General features: G+C 37.3%; 1 protein-coding gene across 1 annotated transcript in view; it reads left to right on the top strand.

Moving 5' to 3' along the window:
* The window catches only part of CACNA2D3 (calcium voltage-gated channel auxiliary subunit alpha2delta 3), a 383,158-nt gene that overhangs the window by 72,554 nt on the left and 288,429 nt on the right, over positions 1 to 22,175 (top strand). The window contains exon 3 of the mRNA XM_059480385.1: positions 11,784 to 11,900. Coding sequence (XP_059336368.1) covers positions 11,784 to 11,900 — 117 coding nt within the window. The remainder of the gene's footprint in view (positions 1 to 11,783; positions 11,901 to 22,175) is intronic.

The raw sequence follows: 22,175 nt of genomic DNA, 5'->3' as shown, positions 1-22,175 counted from the left end.
TAACAGTGGAGTTGAATAAAAAACCCTTGAACTTGCGGCATAAGCAAATGTAGTTTTCAGTGATAAGCCTTTCCATTATGGGATATTGAACCCCACAAGACTTAGAATATTTCTACAGGTACATTCACTAGGTGAGTATTTGTGATGCAGAAATGTTATTTTAGGCATTGGTCATTTACACTAACATACAACCCAATCAGAGCAAGATCTTTTATTTAAGAAACAAATTTTCAAATTGCAGTACTTGAAAATATCAGCTGGTAAGTGCATATGCTCCCAAAAACACAAGCTGTTTTTTCTATGTGCAAACAAAGTAATAATTTTTAAGTGCTCTAAATGTATGAACAGAAAAGATACAGTAAGGAGATAACAATATGTGTTCATTTTATACTTAAAAAAAATTATGTGATTACTGTGTTCTTCTTGCTTCCTCTCATGTGTGAAGGGAGGGAAAGTAAATTAATTACCATTAGCCTGAAGGAGAGCACACTGTACTCTTTACAACTTCATAGTATTGATTTGGCTGTTATTCATGGCTTCTATTCTCTGCTATGCAGATTGATGCATCTTTGATTCATAGATACATTATCATTAATAGTGGTTTATTGACCAAGCAAAACAAAGCTGTTTTTGGGGTCCTTTCTAGTGCCAAAGCTCTTGACTTTTTCTGATAAATGTATTTGTTTGGCCAGTCTAATACAGATTCTGGAGTTAGATGGTTTATTTCTATATACTGGGGTGATGATCTGTTGTGGTGCTACTAGAGGTAATGCAGATTTTTTTGTGAGATGATCTCTGTTGGTAATGTAATGAATTCCTAAATTACAAAAACTCCTTTCTGCTCTTTTTGAGACTTAGAAAAAAGCTGAATAAACATTTGTAGACACACAGTTTGTGGTGATTGGGATGTGGCTGAGCCTCATCATCCCCAGTGGGCACAGCTGTGAGCAGCAGGTGAGCAGCACTGGCAGCAGTGAGCCAGGGAGTGCCCAGGGCACTGCCCAACCACCAAAGGGAGCAGAGGGCACACAGGTGCAGGGCATCAACAGGAGGGGATAAAAGGCTGGGCTGAGGAACAAGAAGGGCAGACCCTTGCAGCCTCCCAAAGTGGTGGGCTGTTCCTCTGTATGGGCAGAGGCTTGCAGCCTTCTGAATTGGTAAGGTGTTACTGTGTATGGGCTGAAGCTTTCTGAAATTATGTGGTGTTACTCTGTGTATTGTGGCTGTCTCAACTGTGACTTGTGCTGCGGCAGGCATCCCATGTTTGTATATGTATTTTACAGCAAAGTGAACCTAGAAAAGTTTCAACATAGTAGAATAAAGAATGTGCTCTGCATTTCAACTTGAAATAGGTTTGCTTCAGATTTAATTTGGGCAAATTTCTTTGAAGTTGTCAAAAACAGAACAAAGCTGATGGTTTGCTGAAATGTTTCCAATCTGATCAGATACTGACTTGTGGGTACACAAAAATAAATCTTCTCTAGCTTGGTAGCCAACTTATTTTCTTGTTTAGGTTTGTGAGATTTTTGACCAAGGAGAAAAAGACAGGTTTGTAACACAGGTGTGAGAGTACACAAATTTCTGAATAGAGGGTCTGAATCTTGTTCATTTTGGATTATAGGTTTTGATGAAGGTTATGTCATTAAGCAGATATGTACAATTAATAAACCAGCTTGAGTTTTCAGTTTTGGAGGAAATAGAGGCAGAGATTGGGGCTGCTGTACTTAAGTCCTCTCTGCAATATTTGAAATTGCTCAGGGTTTATTTACTCTTTGCAGTGATGTTTGGGAATACCTACGTGTGGGTATGATATGTTCCCTACTTTATTGTCTAGAGTATTCATCCAATTTTCATAAAAACCCAAAACAACCAATCAAAACAAAAAACTCCAAACAAAAACCCCCCAAACCAAACCAAAACCAAAAAAAAAAAAAGCAAACCAAAGAAAGAGCTACAAACAGAACTCTGGCTGGGATTTTGATGCACAGGAATTTTCCTTAATGAGGTTTCAAGTGTCATTTTTGCAAGTGTGAGAGAGGAAAAACTCTGTTGAGGGAAAAACACTTTGAGAGCCGGCGTGCCAGATGCCAATCTAAGACTCTCATAGCTAAATGGTCCAAAGAGAAAAGGATCTGCACCAGTTCTGCTGTGCAGGGTATTAGTTTATATCATATGACAGCCTTTCAAAGGCAGTTATTAAATATTGGATTAAGGGTGGTTTGGCAGTTGAACTTTAACCCTTTGTTTGTCCTTGTCTGTTCACCCGTTTGTTTTGTGAGGCCTTGAAGGGAGTCATGATGGATCTGCTGCTCTCCAGAAGGATGCAGCAGGGCTGGCCATCCCCTGCTCTTTCTTTGAAGTTTTATAAGGGACTGGCAATCACATATGGAAGTGAAACGCATTAGCTTGTGTGGCAAAACCACAAATATGTTTTCACACTTCCAGGCAGTGCCAAATGCTATAGTTAGGTTCCCAAATATTTTTTTTTCTTTTTTTATGGGTAACTTACTGAATTCTTTTTAAGACATCTGCCCTCAGACCACATGCAGGTGGTCTGATTGGTGTGATTTTCACAGATGCTGAGAATAGACTGATGTTGCTGGCTTTGATGGGACTGAGGGGAGTCCAGATTTTTGAAAACAGTAATTTTAAACATTCAGTCATGAGCTGAAGAATTGTGACCCTAAATTTAAGTATCCAAATTCAGGTATTCAGATGGTATGCTTTTTTTTGTTATTACAATTCCCCTTTGATCTGTAGTTTCTGACATCTCTCTGAAGCCCTAAATCAATTGAAATACTTTTATCAGCTGTGTACAGAAAAGTGCAATGATGAGCCAGAACAGCAGAGATCAATGCCATGTCCTTCAGAGTGACAAACAATAAAATAAAAAGCTCATTTAAGAGTTAATGTTGAAGGTACCACACAATGGTTTAGAGGCATCCAAGCAGACAAACGTTCATGGTAGAGAACATTTCAAAACATAATTTGTGTCCTGAGGAGATTGTGTTTCTTTTTCTGAGGAACAGAAGCCATTAGAAGTTCTTAAAAGCAGAATTTTTGGACCTTCTCAAAAGGCATGGATATTGCTAAGCAAAGGTTTGTCTTGGAACACACTTCTTTTTTTCTTTGTTTTTTTCTTCTGCATACATTCCACTTTAAGTTTTCTTGGCAGCTCATTTTATTTTATTGCTCATTTAGGGGCAACCATGAAGGGTGGGAAGCCAATTGTGTAATTTTTCTTAGATGGAAAATAAGTGCTGTCTAATAAAAGTCTACAGAAACAGCAAAACCTGGTACAAGAGCTTGGTGTAAGGCAGGCATAGGTTGAGGGGGAACAGTAATGAGAGAAAGAGACATTCAGTGATAAGAGGAGTATAAAGAGGGAAAAAAAAAGAATTAGCAGAATGTCTGATTGAAAAAAATTTTGCGGTTGTATCCTGTGACCTTACAGCACAAAGTAAGCTGTCTCTTTTGGCTGTTCTTGTTTCCAGTGGCCATGGAGGCTTTTGGGGAAGGCGAACACAGCTTTGTGTACAAAAGAAAATGTTGTAGTATCTCATCCCTGCTGAGAATTGGTGATGGCAGTGAACTGTCAGGTTACCTCCTTCTGAACCTTGAGTGGCTCAGAAGAAGTGTCCAGGGGGAAAGGATTGCATTCTCAGATTGCTTCAGTGTTTTGTGGGGAACACATTAGTTATACATGCTTTTAGTATACTTACTTTCACCTGAAGATCTAGAGAAGGCTTCCCCTTGGATTAACACAGCCTCTGGATTGTGTTTAATTCTGCAGATTTATACTGATAGGTGTTTTGTTCCTCATGGAAAGCAGTTCATGTGAAATACTGTAGTGAGTATCCAGAATAACCTTATGGAAAAAGGAGTCTCCAGGGCAGTTCCAGAATGTTCTTATTCAGTTTAAACGAGGGCTTTATGTTCTTTTCTAAAAAAGAAGCAAAGGTGTGGGTTATTGTATAGACAGCTTCTGTGAAATCTATTTCCAAAGCAGCTCTTAATAGGCTTTGTTAAGTAGCTCTTGAAAATCTTTGCTGGTCTGTGGAGATGTTTCAGATGTCTGAAAGAATTTGCAAGATAATGGTTGCTTTTTCAGCTATTTTCAGTTATGATTAAACTGACATTCAGGGGAACTGGTGAGGTGACTCTCCTGGGGAAGGAGCCCCAGGTGGGCTCTGGAGGCAGAGCCAGGCAAACCCTGCCAGACATTTCTGGCTGGGGACAGCACTGACCAAAGCCACTCTGTTAAAGGGAGACATGGGAATGTATTCCCAATTGCTGTTTGCTTGGAATTAGATTGCCTGTGTAGTTATTTGGATCACCCATTTTTGGTGATTTTCTTTTCATTAGCTACTTCAGGTAAAAATTAAAATACTGAATTAATCTCAGAGAGCAAGCATTTGAACCTCCTGGAGTGTATTTCCTTTTACTTTATTAGATGCTTTAATTTATAGCATCTAATAAATTAAAATATAAGGAAAAATCTAATAAAAAAGCATCAATGTGGCTGCTTTTCTAAAATTGTACTTGTGATGAGAAGTACTCTGTGGTAGAGTAGCTTTTGTCTTCTCCCACTAGCAGAGCTGTTTTAACCATGCTTGTATTCCAATTAATGCTCTTCAGATGGCATTTCCAGTTATATAGATGTTATATATGTTTATATATAGATATAAACATATCTAGTTGTGAAAGGTTCAAGGAGACACCTTGTGTGGCATTTCACAGATGGGGCAGAGGAATGCTGCTAAATTAGGAGTTGGGATGTTTGGTTTTGATGATCATTCAGCTGAATGCTTGAATGGATTTGGTTTTGTGGCTTTTACATATAGCCATGAGGTAAAAATAGGTCAGAAGTAAATATCTTTGTGAAGATTAAATATGCTGGGGGTATGGTGCCCTTGCAGTGATTTTAATGTGCAAATTATTTTGCAAGGAAAGCAGCAACTATCCTTGTCAAGTCTGCTGATGATAACAAATTTCCCAGGATAGTTGATCTTTGGCTATAACATACCAGGTACAGCACTGAGTAACTAATCACAGTAAAGAAGTTTGCAAAAAATATTCCAATATTTTGTTTTAAAAGTGTATTTTGTGAAGTAACCCAACTGGACTTTGAGGAAACAGGAGTTCCTCAGACACCAGTGTGTGTGAGAGTCAAATGTGATGGGCTAATCCAGAGCTCCTAGGAGATGTTTGATGAAATGAGTGAGAATTTCTCTGCAGAAAATGAGTGTGCCATCACACTGGGCATTGCTGATGGATTTCATCAACACAAAGAGGCTCAGGAAAGGTTAATAGGAGTGTGTAATGTGGTGTAACACAAACTCTCAATTACTAAGGAGTTCTCTAATGTCAAGGTGAGGAGAAGTGTGCTGTTGTGATTCATCTTGCCATGCAGATCAAGAGGAGGTTAACAAAGCTGACTGTGGTTTATTGAGCAGGGCATTGGAAGAATAACCAAGAGAGCCTGTTCTCTTGGGAGCTCTGAACTGCTGTGTGACATTGGGCACATTACTGAATTTAAGGATAGCCCAATATCCCCTTCTGCATGGAGATTTTGATCGACATGCTTTATAAAATCTTTAAAACTCTGTGGGTGAAAAACTTAATACCAATTCTGAAGTAAAATAATTTTGTTCAACAACAAAATATCAAAATAAACAACTAGGGTTTGTTAGAGTTGCTCCACTGAATGAATGAATTTCAGAGTCAGGAGGAACAGATAGCAGCATGAAAGTGGCACACTAACAAAACCACCCCACCATGGGGTCAGTGTGATAAGGGGAAAATACAAAATCTTGTAGGAATGAGAGATTCACAGATGAGTCTGTCAGAGGAGTGCACCATCTGTATTTGATATCTCTGCTGTGCCTGTGCCATCTGAGTACCCTTCTACTCAGTGGGAAAGCTCAGACTCCCCCTCACAGGCACATGTGATGCTGGAGAAGGTTTTTAATTTGGCTTGCAGTCGGGTTTGTTCCAGCAGTGCATCCATGGTTAGCGACCCCCTCAGCTCTAATGAGGCATTCAGAGGCTGGGCTGGATAATTTTAAATCTTCTCCTGGGCATTGCTCTACCCTCTCCCACATGCAGAAGGGATGTGTGCTCTATGGTAGAGCACTGCAAGAGCTCAGGCCACAGAAGGGTTGAACTGTCACTGCTTTTGTCCCATTAATTTGAATATGGATATTGTCTTATAAAATGCTGTGATAGACTTTCCAGGTGAAGAGTAATTTATATTTGTTTTGATTCAAACCCATATTTTGCTACAGTCCCTTCTCTGTGCATTGCTTTTTAAAATTTCAACAGAACTGTTAATGGAGTAAGGCAGCAACTAATGAGACATTTTGAGTTTGCTCCATATATGTGGCAGGTTTTGGGTTCTAGAATTTAAAAAGCCCACAAAGCCAAAACCTGTATAAAGTGCAAAGAGGAAGACATGCTTTTAAAACACCCTGAATAAATGACATTTAAAAAATAATTGTGCTGTTATGCTAAAAAAAAAAAAGTAAAAATTGTTATACATTAAGAGGAGTAAAGAAAAATGAAGTGGTATAATGTAGATTGCAATGAAGAATTGATTATTGAAAGAAAAAATTTCTTTATGCATAGAAAATTAGTTTATTATCAACCTTTTGATCCCTCATTTTAAAAGAACTTAACATAAAAATTTAAGGCTACTTCAGCTAGGAAAGTCAACTTTAGTGATAAATTCATGCATTTAGGGGTCAAGAATATGGTCAGGACTGTGGCATGACTTTTGGCTCTGTAACTAAAGAAACTGGTTTAAGAGCTGCAAATTGTATCAGCTGCAAGCTTTTAGCAGCCTTTCAGGCTCATTAATTACATCTGATTGTTGGGGTATCTTAAATATAGAATCAAAATAATTCTAATAAGTTTATTAACTCCTGTGGCCCTTCAGTCCAGCACTGCCTCTCTGAAGGAGTCACTGCCAGGATTGCATGGCAGAGCGAGTGAAGCAAATCTAAACAGTTCAAGCTCTGCATAGCCCAGCATTTCTGCTGGGCCAGAGATATTAATTGAAATCAAAAGTTGGTGATTTAATCAAAAGTGTATGTTTCTGCAATCTCTCTTTTACATTTGCAACGTTGAGGCTTGCACATCTGAAAGTGGTTTTTTGAAAATGGCATGGAGTAAACACACATTTAATTTTTTCATGGAAACAATGGATAGATTGGATATTTGATCTGCCCTTTGCATGCTGGTTCTGCTTTTTCATTATAAAACATAAAATGTATATATGCACATATAGTTTTAACATGCCTGTGACAAAATCTCTCAACCAGCAACATTTGTGGAGTGTGTGCAATTGAGCTATGAATGCACTCAGAGGCAAATTACAGCTCCAAACAGGCAACACAGAGAGATGACTTTTAAAGTATTATTGCAAGATTCCTGTTGAATTCCTTTCTTTAATCAGGATGGTAGTGGTATTTACTGGCTCTCAAAATCCCAGGGAGGGGGAAGAATTTTCATCACAAATGGGTAGTGTTCTGCAGATGTACAAAGCAAACAGAGCCCTTTTGAAAGACTGAGACTAAGGATGGGGTTCACACATGTAAGTAACTTGAAATATTTTTGTTTACAGCCACAGGTGAGTATCTTGATTTTGATAAGACTTGATAGAAGTAGATACAAACAGGAACACGAAGACCATGTTTCTCTTCAGAATAAAAACAAGGACAAAAAAATTTAAGCTGAAGGCAAGAGTGTCTCTTCAGGAGCTGATTTCTTTTCCAGCCTTGGTCACTTGAACTCTGTAGGTTTAGGTGTGGTTTGACTTTGCTTTGGTTTTGTTTTGGGGACTCTGGTTTGTTTTTTTTTAGCAATTCTTAGTTTGCGTGTGCTTGTGTTATCTTTCAGTGCCAAGTATTTAGATTGCATTAAACACTTCTGATCTGAGTTTTGTACAGATAGCTTTTTGGTTTGTTATTTCTAGATTATCATTTACCGAGAGAAAACCCCCACACCTAAACCAGTGAAAAACATAAAAGCATTAAGGGTTCTGACAGTGAAATACTGTCTGTCTTTCCCCGGTGCTTATGTGAAATGATCTGGCAAAACAGATACTGAAGAAATAATGTATTTTTTGTGGGCTTTCTCAAATGATAAATGTTCTTGTCTCTCTAGAGAATTTCTTACCAAATGCTGATTTTTGCAAGCCGACAGAATCAGCATTTCAAGTATTTTTTTTTATAATGCAGCAAATCAGAAGTTGTGCCTGCTTCATCTTCTAGACAATTGGAAATTCATTTATCAGAAGTTTCCAACTATGCCTCTAATATCTCATACTCTTTTTTTAAGCAAGTCACTTGTTTATAGCAAAGTCAGAGCTATTTTCTCTCCTTTTAATAACAATACACATGTATTATTGCCTCTGTTACAAATTATGAGAATTATCAGTATCTCTTAATGAAATAAAATTAGGGAAGATTGAAAAAACTGAAGGATTTTTTTTTTAAATAAAACAAAATGACAACTTTGTAATCAGCTTCATTTTTTTTACAGGGAAGGGAAGTAATTTAAGGCATTGCTTGTATGAGCAGCTTCATAGTAGCAGTACACCAAGGTAGTTTGCAAGTTTGGTGTATCAAGGCCCAAAAGCTTGTTTTTTTCCACTACTCATTTTGTTTTGCTGGAAAAATAGTGCCATGCTACTTTCTCAAGATGTCATCAAAATATAATAATTTAATTTTAAAAAAATTTCAAATTTATTTCAGAGGAATTATGCCTCTTTTGTTTTAATTTATTGAAACTTAACCCCAAATTTAATATGTAAAAATTTAGTGGTGGGGAAAGGATGAGGGCCTGGAGGTGAGAGAACCTCTGCAGTGAAAGGAAGAGAATGCAGTGTTAACGATGACCTTTGTTGTGGTTTTATTGTGGTTTGGTTTTGTTTTTTCACTATCCTGTGTGATTCAGGTTTCTTGCATTGATAGTTTTTATAAAATCAGGTTCTTTGTGGGTGGAATCTAAATCCCAGCATCCTGCAGAGCGAGCACTGAGGGCACAGACACCCCCAGGTCAGGCTGGCACCTCTCCTGTCCAGGCACCAGGAGAGCAAAAACAGCTGCAAGTTTTTTACAACCACATACTTTTCCACATACTTTTCCTGTTTTGCAACCTTCCAATGATGGCTGAAAAATGATAGAAATGCTTTTTTATGGCAGTGGAATTCCAAATATAAAATATGTAATACATAAGCCTCTTGCTTGCCAGGGTCTTGCAGGCCAAGCTCTCCTGGTTTTGTTGCAAATGTTCTTGAAGGTTTCCAGAACTAAGCAGAGTTGTACACCATGAAACATGTGGGGTCTTTTCACATAGATCTGAAATAATATCTTCTGTTTCTTCCAATTTCTACTTTTGTTTTGGGACTTTGGCATTTGAATTATGAAAAAATGCCTTTATTTACTATGAGCTGGCATAATTATAAGATCATAAATTACAAGTTAAGAAATCATTCACATCTCTTTTGAGTGCAAGTTATTTTTAGTTTTCAAAAGCACCAGCTACTCAACATTGAGAAGTGTGGCTTTTTAATGTGCTTTCACAAGAGCCTAATAGACCATGTGGTAGGGCTCTGTGTGCCTAGAAAATGTTGTGGATTTCAACAATTCCATTCAGTTTTCAGGCAAGCACAGTGAGTAATTGCCTGGCTTTCTTCACTCAATGGCAAAGCTCAAATCAATAAATCTGATGACCTGAAAGCTGCCTCTTCAAGTGATGCATTTTAGAATACTTTCTAAAAACTCAAAGGTCAGGTCTAAAGGAAACATTTTTATCAGGAGGTGATGTGTTGAACATGATCTGTGCAGCTGGAAATAAGTGATTCAAATTTGTACTTGATTTGTTTTAAATTCCCCAAAGCTTCAAATCCTGTGGGATGTGGACAGACATTGACGACATTAATTAACTGGCAGTGTTTTCAGTTTACTGATCATTTACTGCATTTTATCATGGTGTTGGTTGCAATAGCATTTGCCTCTCTTGTCTACTGTGCTCTTATATTTTCTCCAGTGAATAAAAAATAAAAGTGCATTTTTCTATTTTAGAAAAATTCCTTTTATCTCGAGTAATGACATAAATGGACTTCAAGAATGAAATCAGAACTCTCTTGATGGTATTTAAGTGCAGATCAAAGGGGGAAACCCCAAATCTCTCTGCCTGCCTCGAGGGAGTAAAATGCAAGGGGTTTGTTTGAGGTTTCTTAGGTTGCTAGATTGCTATTAAGGTCTCAAACCAGAGATTTCCTGACAGGCAATAATGTGGAAAAATGAAATTATTGCTGAAATTACATATATAAAAAAATTGCCCTAAATATTTACTGACAACTTTGTGTTTTTAACTTTGTTCCAAAATTGTGTACAAATTATGTTTTATTCAATATTGTTTCATTATCAAAATATTCACACAAATTTTTACAGAAAAATGTAAAGTTTAAAGGAAGTATAAAGTGTCAGTCTATCTTGAAAATTAGTTTTGTTGGGGGAAATGGGTCCAACATGTGCAGGCCTTCTCTTAACAGAAGAGCCCTTTCTTGTCTCACCAGCCAGGACATAACTGGTCCTGGCTTATTCACTGTTTTGAACATTTTAATGTTCATCCAGCTGCTTTGAACCACTGTTTTTGCTCACCTTACTCTCCATTGTCTCTCTGGCGTTCTATAAGAATTATCATTCTGCAGGCGAATTTTAATGATAATTTTTTTTAATGATACCATTTAATTTCATTCATTCAAACACCGTGGGCTGCCCCAAGAGTCTGCTGGAGAGGTTGGGGAGATAATTTTGGCACAGGGGCTTAATTGGCAGGAGGCAGGTGCGCCTTCCTCTCCCTCCCTGTGCCATGGAGGTGCAGGTTTGTGCTCAGGTGAGGGGTTTGGTATTGGGCAGGGATCAGTTCAACACAACTGTGCGTGTTTTAGAGAGAGGCAGAGAATGGCCAGAGTGGACGCCAACAGTTCTCAGAGTACAGGCTGCAGTGGAACAACGTGGGGAGGAAGAATGTCCTCAGCATTAAATTATTTTTAATAATTAATTTTTACAAAGCTTTCTTATAAACACCGGTGAGGAAAAAAGTATTGATATGCAGAAAATAGAGGATAAAACTTGTTTTGAATATGTTTTTAGTGCTTAGGCATTCTGGGAGTTATTCACACTGTGAAATGTAATGCTCATATTGGATAAAGGATGCTTTGATGCTTGTGTTTAGATGAAGGCTCAAGTTGATGTGCTTTGTTTAGGCTTTTCTTTGCATGAAAAGTTAAGCATGTCTAGATAAGCTTGTAGTGTAAGTACTCCTAATGTAAGTGTTGGATAAATCTTGTGAAATAGGCATCTGCAGGAAGTTCAGCTGAGGAGGATTCTAGGTTGCTAAGGCAGAGGGATTGCCAATCATATCACTGTTTTTACATGATTTTTGGAGGAGATACAAGGATTTTTTGTTACATTTTGGCTCTTGTTTAGTTGCGGGGAAGAGTATTTAAACATTGTGAAGGGGAGTTATGGTTTTCCTACAGTGCATGAGATAAATATTTTTATTATTTTTTAAATGGACTTCTGGTTCTAATCCAGTTGTTGTCTCCCCACGACAGCATCTTGGCACAAAGCAGCCTGCTGTCATGCAAATAAACATCAAATAAATGAGGAATGTCAGAAAAAGTGTAATATAAAACGAATAATTAGTTGTCAAAACTTCAGCTGGTTCCCTGTGAGTAACTTTTCCCTATTTTTCTTTTCTTCTTCCAGAAATACAAAGAATATGAGAAGGATGTTGCAATAGAAGAAATTGATGGCCTTCAGCTTGTGAAAAAGTTAGCAAAGAATATGGAAGAAATGTTTCATAAGAAGTCTGAAGCCGTACGGGTAAGCAGCAGATCGATCTGCTATTTCTTTTTATGATGTAAAACTAAATGTACGGTTTAGGCTCTGCTCTGAAGGCTGTACTAGCAATTGAAGGTGCTGAAGTGGAAATGCTAAAGCATTCAGAAGTATTTTAGAATCACTGTTCAAGAGAATAGATTTAAATTATGTATACCATCAATAGACAAATGTAAGAGTGTGCAACGAGGTTGGGACTACCAATTTCCAATACGAGTTTGTAACATATCACTGTGTGCAGTGAAACCTAAGTGCATATGGTTGAAATGTTGCATTTTAAAATATCCAACCAAAGCAGGCTTAATTTCACTGCTCACTATTATAAAAATAGTATTAGAGGGAAATATCTGAGTTCAGTAACTGTCCTTTAGTTCAGCAAAAGATGCAAACACTTCAAATGGTAAACATTTTAATTGTGGTAAGTACTACATCACTCTTTAGTGATGATTGTTATTAATTATTATTAATGATCATTGAACAACCAGACTGCTCTCTGTATGTCTGTAAGGTTTTGTGCTTTTTTTGCCTTTTCTTTTTTTGTATTTTTCTATCTCCATTCTGATCCTCCTTTTGTAATAGCTTTGGTGTTTATTAGACTTCGTATAAAACAAAAATAAAAGTTCATTTATTATATCAAATAGGAGTTTGTTGTAAAATGTGTGGTCTAAAGAGTGAAAAAACAAATCTTCCTGGTGTACTTTTCCTTTTGCATTATTCTTTGCTAGAAATTGAGGTGACTGCCTGGAACAATGTGGCATCACCCCTGTCAGCAAACTCACAGGGCATTCTGGTGATGCTGTTTGTCATCAGCTGCTCTATTTCAGCCAGACTTAGCTGCTCAATTGAGCTGAAGATGCTCCTGTCTCCACTGCAGAGCTGGAGGTATCACCCGAGGACAGGGATTCCTTTTGTGTGACTGAGGATACAATTCCACCGTCAGCCTTGTATTATTTGTTATGGTGCAAAAGGGAGGAAGGAATTTGGCTACGTTTAAGAGGTTGAATTTTCAGGGCTGGCAGTGAAGTAAAACATATTTCAGCTTGTAAAACTGAGCTCACTTGGCAGGGAAGCAGAGAAAGACAATAAACATGGAACCCCGCAATGCTATTTTTACAGTGTGTTTTTCAGGGGAAAAACTACACTTTAATATGTGCGCTACAGCTTCCAGAAGTCTGAAGAATATTGACTTGGGGAAGGGGGAGGACTCTTTTTCCTTGTTTCTTTGCGGAGGAAACTGCTCCCCTGAGACCATAACGTGAACAAAGCATTCTTGGAGCAGCACTTGTTTAGCGCGAGAGGTGACCAGCGAGCCGCGCGCTTGGCTGGTGAGGGAATAGAATTCCATCAGGGAGGAGTGGGGTGGGGAAGAGCAGTTTGTGTCTCAATTAGAGCTTCATAACAAATGCTTAGAACAGGTTTGGTCTCTTCATACAGATGGTGTTTTTATTTAAGGGGGAAAAAAAAATACGGGATCAATATAGACAGACCACCATGCTCTGAGTGAAAACAAGCCCGAATTCCGCGAAGTTAAACCATGCGTGTAATCTTGAGTGAATGGATTTTAGTGCTGGAAAAAGTGACTGAAATCCAGAGCCGTTTTGGAAGGCTTCCATCTTTGGAAAGGAAGCTAAAAGCATGGTTTGGACAGGGTCACTTCTTTTAAGAAATCTGTTTAGTGTGCTTTCAAATTAAGCTATTAATTTTGGCTTAATTATATAAATTGGTTCCTTCTTGATGCTAGAGATGTAAAGAGTGACCCATTCTGTTCTGGTAGTAAGTAGTGCTTGGTAATTTGCATCTTGAGAAGTACAAAAACCTTTGGTACAACAGGGGTTTAGCATAAATTTCATCCTTGGTTCATCACAACTAATTTTCCCCTCATATTTGGGGAGGTGAGATGGGAATTAGAAAACTCCTTTACACTTAAGAGCTCTGTTTCATCCTGGTGCTGGCTCATTTTGTCTCTAAAATATTTGAATTTTGACATAAGGTTTTGATTGAAACTTGTGCAAGAGCACTGAAATGTACAATTCAGAGCAATATGTATATTGGTGGTGATGTCGGAGGAAGTACTAAATGAGGAATACCATACAAAATATCCCTCAGCCTTAGAAATAACGGGGACATGATTGTGAGGCTGCAAATCCAAGGACTCAGAAAATGTGTACCAGTATTAGCCCAAATTGTTACCCTACACCACTGAATGAATTTGCTTCAAGTACACATCAAAATCCATTGTTGATTAAAATGTTTTATCCAAAAGCATTTTGGGCTAAACATACTTCTTCAGGTGTTAGCAGATCTAGCACTCTGAAAATGTTTGCAAATTCATAGCACATAAAGTGTTTGATTTGTAGAAAAGGCCAAGAAGAATGAGTTTTTGTGGAGGTTCTTTTTTGGTGTCTTTTTTTTGTGATTCTGCTTAATGCTTTCAAACATACGAACTTATTTGAAGCTACTAATCACATGTGAACTCTTCTCCCTTCTCCCTCTTAATATTCTGGATGAATTTTTATCTTTCTGTCTCATCGCTTTTCATAGTGATTAGTTGGTTCAGTGTGATTTTTATCATATTCATTCCCTGTTTGAATTGCCCTTCAGTATGCAATTATCCTATCACAGATTGTCCTAGTTTTGTTCTGTCAGATACATAAGATAAATGGAAAACTGAAAGTACTAAACCAATTATATAACCTTTTGTCATCTACTTTCTGATGGAAAACCTTGCAAGCAACATTCCCCCCTCCTTCTCCCCAGTGTTCACTATTTACCTTGGGTTTATGTCAGTTCAGGATATTCCTGTTAACCATTTCTTTCCTAATGCTGCCCTACCTGATTGAATTTCAGGCAGGCAGGTTTGTGTTTTATTTTGGACTATTTGTGACATGAATTAAGTTAAAATCCCTGAGCTGTGGTTTTGATTCAATGCCGCTGGTGTTTTGTTTCTATCTGTGACAAAGGTAAATGGATCCATTTACTTTTAATATTACAAAGCTTGAGATGGGAAAAATCTTACTGCCCATAAGGTGAGAGACACAGAAATGTTTCCTGCACTATTCAGCAGTTGTTTTAATTTTACAGCCAAACACAAATAATCCCTTTGAGATCTTTGTGTAGTCTGCTGTCACTTGAGGTATTGCTGCTTTTCTGGGACTTTTACTTATTTCACTCATAGGAAGCTTTGTTCATTGGTCTTAAAGTTATCTGTGATTTCTTTTGAATATAATTTTTAGAAGATTTTATGAATACTTCAGTGACTTTTCTAATTTGAAACGGAATGGGAACGAATTATGTGACATAATGCTCAGTAACTAAAAATGACCAGGGCAACAAACTTGATAGTGAAAAAGAGGTTAAAATTGTTCATTTGGTGCTTTTACTTTTCCTAGTTATTGGCATACTGGGAAAAAAATTGAAGGCTAGAGGGAAGAGAAAAAAATAGCAAAATGAAAGGTAACGAAGTTATTAGGAATTATTTGATAAGCTATTATAACTTCAGCTTAGTACTAAAATTTTGATTATCATTAATATTTCTTTGCAAATAAGGAGGTGCTATAAAAATTATTGTTGATTCGCTGCTATGATGGCAAATCAAGTGTTAAGGATGATTTTTCTTTAAGGCAACTACCCTTGCTGCAGTGGAAAATGCAAATAAGAGGCTTCTTTTTATTAACTTTTCCTACTATAGCTACCTGGTGTTCATTGTGAAGCTGATTCTCATTATAACTGTACTGTGAAAAGTAATTGCTGTTGTACAGTAATTCAATTTCAGTGCATTCATGCATCAGTAAACCAGCGGGGTTTATCTAGAGAAACCTGGGACTCTAAACCCTTTTATCATGAAATTCCACACGCAGACAGATGTTCTTCCAAGGAGTAGAATATCAGCATTTACATTTAACAAACATTTGCAATGAAGAGAAATGTTTTTCTTTTTTTTTCCACTGATGATTTTTACACCAGTCTTTAAGCTTTTTTTGGGTACTATTAGGATGATGTGGTTTATGCACAGTTTGAGCAATGTACGTGTTTGAGGTGTTTGTGCTTACTCATATGCAAATGTGGTGTGCACATTTTTGTATGCACATGTATATTTGTGTGGGTTCAGATCTTTAGATGTGCATTTTTGGGTTTATATGTGCCATATCAACAGCTTCAATTCACTATGGGTTTTCTGCATGTATATGTACATATATATGTAAGACAGTATTAAACAGCACATGCTGCATTCAGATATTTTCAGGAAAATACTGGTAAATTGGTGTCCTGATCAGTAAATAAATTTTTATTTAAAGTGATGTGTTAATGGGTGCAAAATGAACTTGATTTGATGAGAAAATGATCGCAGCAAGTAATTCAAATCTGAGAGAAAAAGTTGCTAAGGAGTGCTTCTTTATTCAGAGTATACAAAAGATTTCCATAGAGTGTATGAAAGCTCAGTAAAAAAAATTAATACTGAATACTGTAGTCAATAATTGTAGCTTTATTTACAAACCACCTCTAAATACTTTAATTTTTCCTTGAGTGTACTTGGAATTTACCTTATTTTTAGTGTGTAACTTAGTGGTGAGTTCCTATTTGAGGTAACAGTGAGGAATATTCCCGGTGCATTTTGAACTGATTTTTTTTTTTGGAGACTGTTTTAAATGTGCACCGGCTTGAATGCCCACTGTGCATTTTATTGCACTGTATTTTCATTCTGATTTTCTATCACTTTGATCAGGGCTAGATTGGGAATGGCATTCTTGAGAAGAGAAGCAAACAATCATTCATATTTTATATTTATATAATAGAATAGAAATAGATATTTAATGTCAAAACATATTACTTTTCTGGGCTCACTACTTCAAAGATAGAATAAACTAAGTTTCTTCTTTGAGCTAATTTGCATCTGTAGAATTAGAAGAAAAATGAATATCAATGTGAACTCTTTACAGCTGGAGCTCAATGGGGGCTGTATTGACCCCTGATTTTTTTTTTAAATAAATATAGTAATAGAGGTTTTTTTTTAATCTGCAGATGGAAATGAAAAAAAAGAACCTCAACATAAGTTTATAAAATTACTGAGGGGAAAAAAATTATAGATGGTTGTGGGTGGAAGGAAATTATGGTGAATCAACCCCGTATCACTATAAATAGTTTTAACTGACAGAATAAAGACATAATGAATAAAGGAGAGATGGCTACAGTTGTGTTAATTACTGCTAACAAATTAAAGGTTTTCAGCAATATTTTTGTATTCAAATTTAGTATTATAACTGTAATTGTTGCTATTTAATTTTGGTGTCATTTAAATTTGCTCATAGTTTTACTGGTCTCCTTCATGTGTCAGTAATAAATTTGTGTTCTTGAAAGCATGAAGAGCTTTATTTTTACTTTTTTGAAAATTGGAATACAGTACAAAATGAAAAGATGGATAGCAATCCACTGACAGTGGAGTATTCAATAGCATAATGCATAACCTTGATAGCCATGATCTGGAGAATATTTAAAGGCACAGTAAATTTTTTTCTTCTTTATTGCTATTGGACTTGAAGATTGCTTTTGGTAAATGTGTAGAATTTAGGATAGTAAACAAATGAGGGATTGTCAAACATATTCTAGTGCAGATCAACTAAATCCCACCTTGCTGTTTCTCTTTTTAGTTCTTTGGGTTTGTCAAGAAAGTTTTGTATTTGTAAACAGATACAGCTATGAGTTCTGAAAGGGGGAAAAAAATAATTTTATTGAAGTGTGGGTGTGCTTGTTTTCTCTTCATCCTTCATTTCCATCCCATGGCTGCGGTGTGAGAGCTCAGACTGTCCTCAGGTGCATTTGCTGGTAAACAGGAGGAATGAATGAAATGAATGAAACAATTTTACCTGTGTGTAATGGAATAAATATGGAATAGACAGCTTTAATGGAAGTCAGTTTTTCTGTCTGTAGACCTCTCTGAATCATAGCAGGGAGCCCAAGTGCATCGATGAAATATTTAACTTTCCTATGTCCTAACCAGGTTAGCTGAGTTGTCAGAACAGGTCCTGGCGGGGGGCAAGAGGTGAAACATGGAAAAGCTCAGTGGGAGAGAATGAAAAGAAAACCAGTGAAAACTTCAGGGAGATGTTTCAGGGGATATGTGTTTGCCAGGATTTCCAGGGAGTCATGTACAGGATGTGCAATATCCAGGAATTCCTGCTCCCAGCTCATCCCTGCTGGAGAAAATTCTGCTACAGCTCTGCAAATGTGGAGCTTTCATGTCTGGGTAGAGTTGAAATAAATATCTGCAAAAAGTAAAGCCTCTTGAACCATCTTGGGATTTGTCTGTCTTTAAAATCCTGGCCTGTTTGTATGCTAAAGGAAAAAAAGAATCCATGGTCTAGTCAGTCTTAGGAAATTTAGTGAATTTCTTGGAGTTCAAATTTAGAAAAAAAGAAAAAGTAGTCATAACATAAAAAGGAGAAAAATTAAGACTTGTAAAGAAAACTTCAAAGCATTTGCTGCTGGAGACAATTATGATGGTCTCACCTCCAGTGACAAGAAAAGAAGGGAGAAGTATTTAAAGATAGTGCATTCAACTGTGTAGTATTTATGTGAAAATACAGTGAGGAAATCCACCTACTTCACTGACTAGTTCCTATATTAGACTTCACTGCAGCAGAACATACCATTCAGTCTCTGCAATCAATATAAAATAGTGTTTCAGAGAGCAGGAAAAAAGAGTAGTTTTGAAAGAATGAAGTAGGATAAATTAGTCTCATTTATCCTTCTTTCTTATCAGTGTTTTAGGGTATTAGCATATTTTAGTGCTTTACATTAACATTAATTATTTTAACAAAGTCATATTGTCCAACTTTCTGTTGAATGTGGGATTTAAACTTCAAATAGTAATATTTTAATTAAAACTTAATTTCACTTGCACAGCTGTCATCTTCTCAATTTTCAATTAGGATCCTGATCTCATATTGTAAATACATATCATTGAATCTATTTGTTGGAATTATAAAAATAAATACTGGTAATTTTGTGTCAAAGAAATGTTAGATGTTCAGTGTCATGTTAATTTTAGAGGGTTTATTGATACCTATTTTTAATTGATTATAAATATTCTCTTGAGATGATGCACTATAACTTGCTGATCATCTAACATTAGCCCATGTTTTGAAACTTTGTGTTCATTTGCTTTAATGCTTAGGTAATAAAAAAGAACTTTTCTTTTAGAGATTGCTCAGGGTGTGCAGAGCAGGTTTCCAAGCTGCTGCCTCCTTTTTCCATTCCGTGAAAGATTCCAACTCCTCTGCTCCAGGAGCAGCAGTGAGGAGGAGCCTGCTAATGGCTTTCTTGGAGGCATTTAATGAATGGTCATTTATCAATATCTTGAGGAGGAGAGAGACTATCATCTCTGTGTGATTCTTCATTTTGAAGTGCTCAGAAGCATTTCAGTGAAAAGAGGTGTAAAGAGAATTCATGAGTGTTTTTTTATGAGCATTAACCCTTTGCTCTGCTCTGTGATGGAGCTTCCAGCAGGGACTGTGCTGGCCCAGCCTGCCCTGCCCCTGGAGCACCATTGCACGAGAAGAGCCTCCTACACACTGAACTGAGGGCAAACACCCCATTTATCCTCTTCACTCCCACCTTTCTTGAGTTTGGCTCCAGTGTAATTAGGTAGGAAGAAGCCTGCTTAATCTAAAATACTTCCAGTTTAGTTGATTCTTTTATGTCTCTAACAGCTGATTCTGTATTCCAAACCTGCCCAGCAGTGGTCGGTGCACTTCCTTGCTCTCTCACCTTTTGGATTTTTAACACCTACTGCTTCAAAAGTTATTCTGCCTCATCTTGTTTTCTCTTGACACTATAGTTTCTTTTAGATTCTAATTTGAATGGAATTATACCTTATAGGTTTATAAAATAAACTCACTGTGCTCCTTCTCCCAGCTGAAAAGCTTCTTTAAGACTGGGGAGCTTCATGGACTCTCACAGTGTCCTTTTTAAGCTCATCCTCCCAGGGAGCTGCTGACAGGGATGGGGGTAAAGAAACTCTTCCCAGCACACTGAATTTCAGGTGGTCACAGTTTCTGCTGCAATTAAATCAGAATGTCATGATTATCACTACTGGTGGTATGTGAAACTGTTTTGAGAGACAAAAGCAGACCAACAATGAGATAAACTCCTTTCTTTTTTTTTTTTTTTTTTCCTTTGGAAAAGCAGGGGCTTATTTTGAGAGTGAGTTAACCAAACATCTAGTTAATGGTTTTGTTTTGAACTGTATTTAATAGCTGTCTGAAATACAGCTGCAATAAAACATCAGATTTGATGCTGTAACTAGAATTTCAAATGTTCAAAACTCATCTTCCTTTTGATGAATACCAAGAAAAAGGCTCAAGTTTTGTTTGCTAATGTTAGACTTCTGCATTGTCCTGGCTTGTACTTCAACATACTTGCAAATTGGCAATAGCTCTTAAAAAGGAAATCTCCCTTCTGGCTTCCACAGGTGCTTGCTTACCTCCCCTTTCTCCTTTACTTTTACTCCACTGAGCTGTGGCAGGGCTGTGCAGAAGTCTGAGAATTACCCAGTGCAGAAACTCCAAAACAAAAAGCTAAGAGAGGCTTTCTTTCCCTTAGATTAATTAGCATCTTGCTCATTGCATGACATTAAAAATATTTGCGAGAGTAAGGCCCAGGAAAGAGATGGGAGACAGGAATGAGTTGGATCATGTGATGCTTTTATATTTTCTCATGGAAGTGGTGGTGATGACCTAGAACTCTATTGAACCAACAATTTGGATGATTTTTTTTAAACTCTGGTGACTCTGCAGCTGTTTAGGAAAATAATCCAATTACTTATAGGTCCCTTCAGGTCTGACATTTTGTGTGTAGCTGGGCTGAAATGTGCTTTGCTGTACTAAGGGTGAGAATCTCCTCCTGTCTGGAGGTGATGAGTTCCTTATGTGTGGTGGCAGCAGAAAGCTGAGCTCCCAGTTCAAACTGTGAGTGTCTGAGCAAAAATGCTTCAAATCAGTAACCTGAATCTCTAGAGGTTCAGTAAAATATAAACAAGGGTTAAAATTTCATTTTCCTGGGGAATAAGGCAAGGTGGCTCCCACATGGCACACATTGGTAGATTTGAGCTTCTGCTGGACAAAAGGACCCATCCTGAGTCTCATAGGGCACAAATTCTGTGGTACTTCAGTCTGTGACACTGGAGACCAACCAGCTTTAGGGCTGATAGGAGGGGTGGAAAGACTCTTACTAAAACAATAGTCTTGCTGTGGATCGATTTAACTAATTGATCAAATTATGCCTAAAATTGAAATGTTAATGGATTTCAAATTACTTCCAAAGACAGGCTCTGAATGTGAGGTTTCACAAAAATGTCTAGGCAGAGCTTTCCATGTGCACAGCCAGCAGCATCCTAATAGATTTCTGCTGGAGATTCAGGATTTGTGGCAGGAGCAGCTGAGGCCCCCAGCTCTGGCAGGAACTGCAGCACACTGGGGTGAGAGCAGGTGCAGAATCTGACACCTGGAATGGAGCTTTTCTGTTTTGAGGAGACACAAAGTTAAAAATCCCTGGGTGGGGGGGAGCAAAAGTGAGAACTTTGATTTTTGTAGTGTTTTAAATTTGGAAGGAAGATTATTATTAGTTATATGGATTAGTTATCCTAATCACTGTGTCATTGCTACAGGGGCTATGGTAAGAACAAGTTTAGTCATTTATTTCAGGAGCATCTTGATTTCAATGCCATGTAATTATGCCACATTACCTTTGGTGTATGTTTTTAAATTATTTGTAGTGAGGGGAACAAACAATAAATTATAGAGATCACTTTTTAATTTCCTTTACCTCCACATGAATAGATACACAGCCATGTATTCTTGGCCAACATGCATTTCTTTGTCATTTAAGCTAGCACAGCATATCTTGGATGATTGCTTCTGGTGCTGTGCAAGTACTCCGGGAGGACAAATTGTTTGAGTAAATCATAACAAAAGAGGTGTTTCATGTAAGAAATAAACAGTTCCAAACTAATACCATAAATTGAAATTTTATTGATTAGTCTGTGGTTTTTTTTTAATATAAAGTTTAAATTACAGCAATCATTGTGGCACAAAGCACCACAGAAATACTACATTACAGAAAAATCTTGTGCCCTGTGTTTTCCATGGGTCATTTAAGAGCAGTGGTATATACAAGCAAAAAGAAAAAAACTGCTTTGGACCCGTGAGTCTTTGTTTTAAAAATAAGCTGGAACTGGAGAAGCAAGGCACAGAAAAAGGCACAGCA

The sequence above is a fragment of the Ammospiza nelsoni genome, chromosome 11 (assembly GCF_027579445.1).
Source record: "Ammospiza nelsoni isolate bAmmNel1 chromosome 11, bAmmNel1.pri, whole genome shotgun sequence".
NCBI lineage: Eukaryota > Metazoa > Chordata > Aves > Passeriformes > Passerellidae > Ammospiza > Ammospiza nelsoni.
This window is presented reverse-complemented; position numbering and strand designations above follow the sequence as displayed.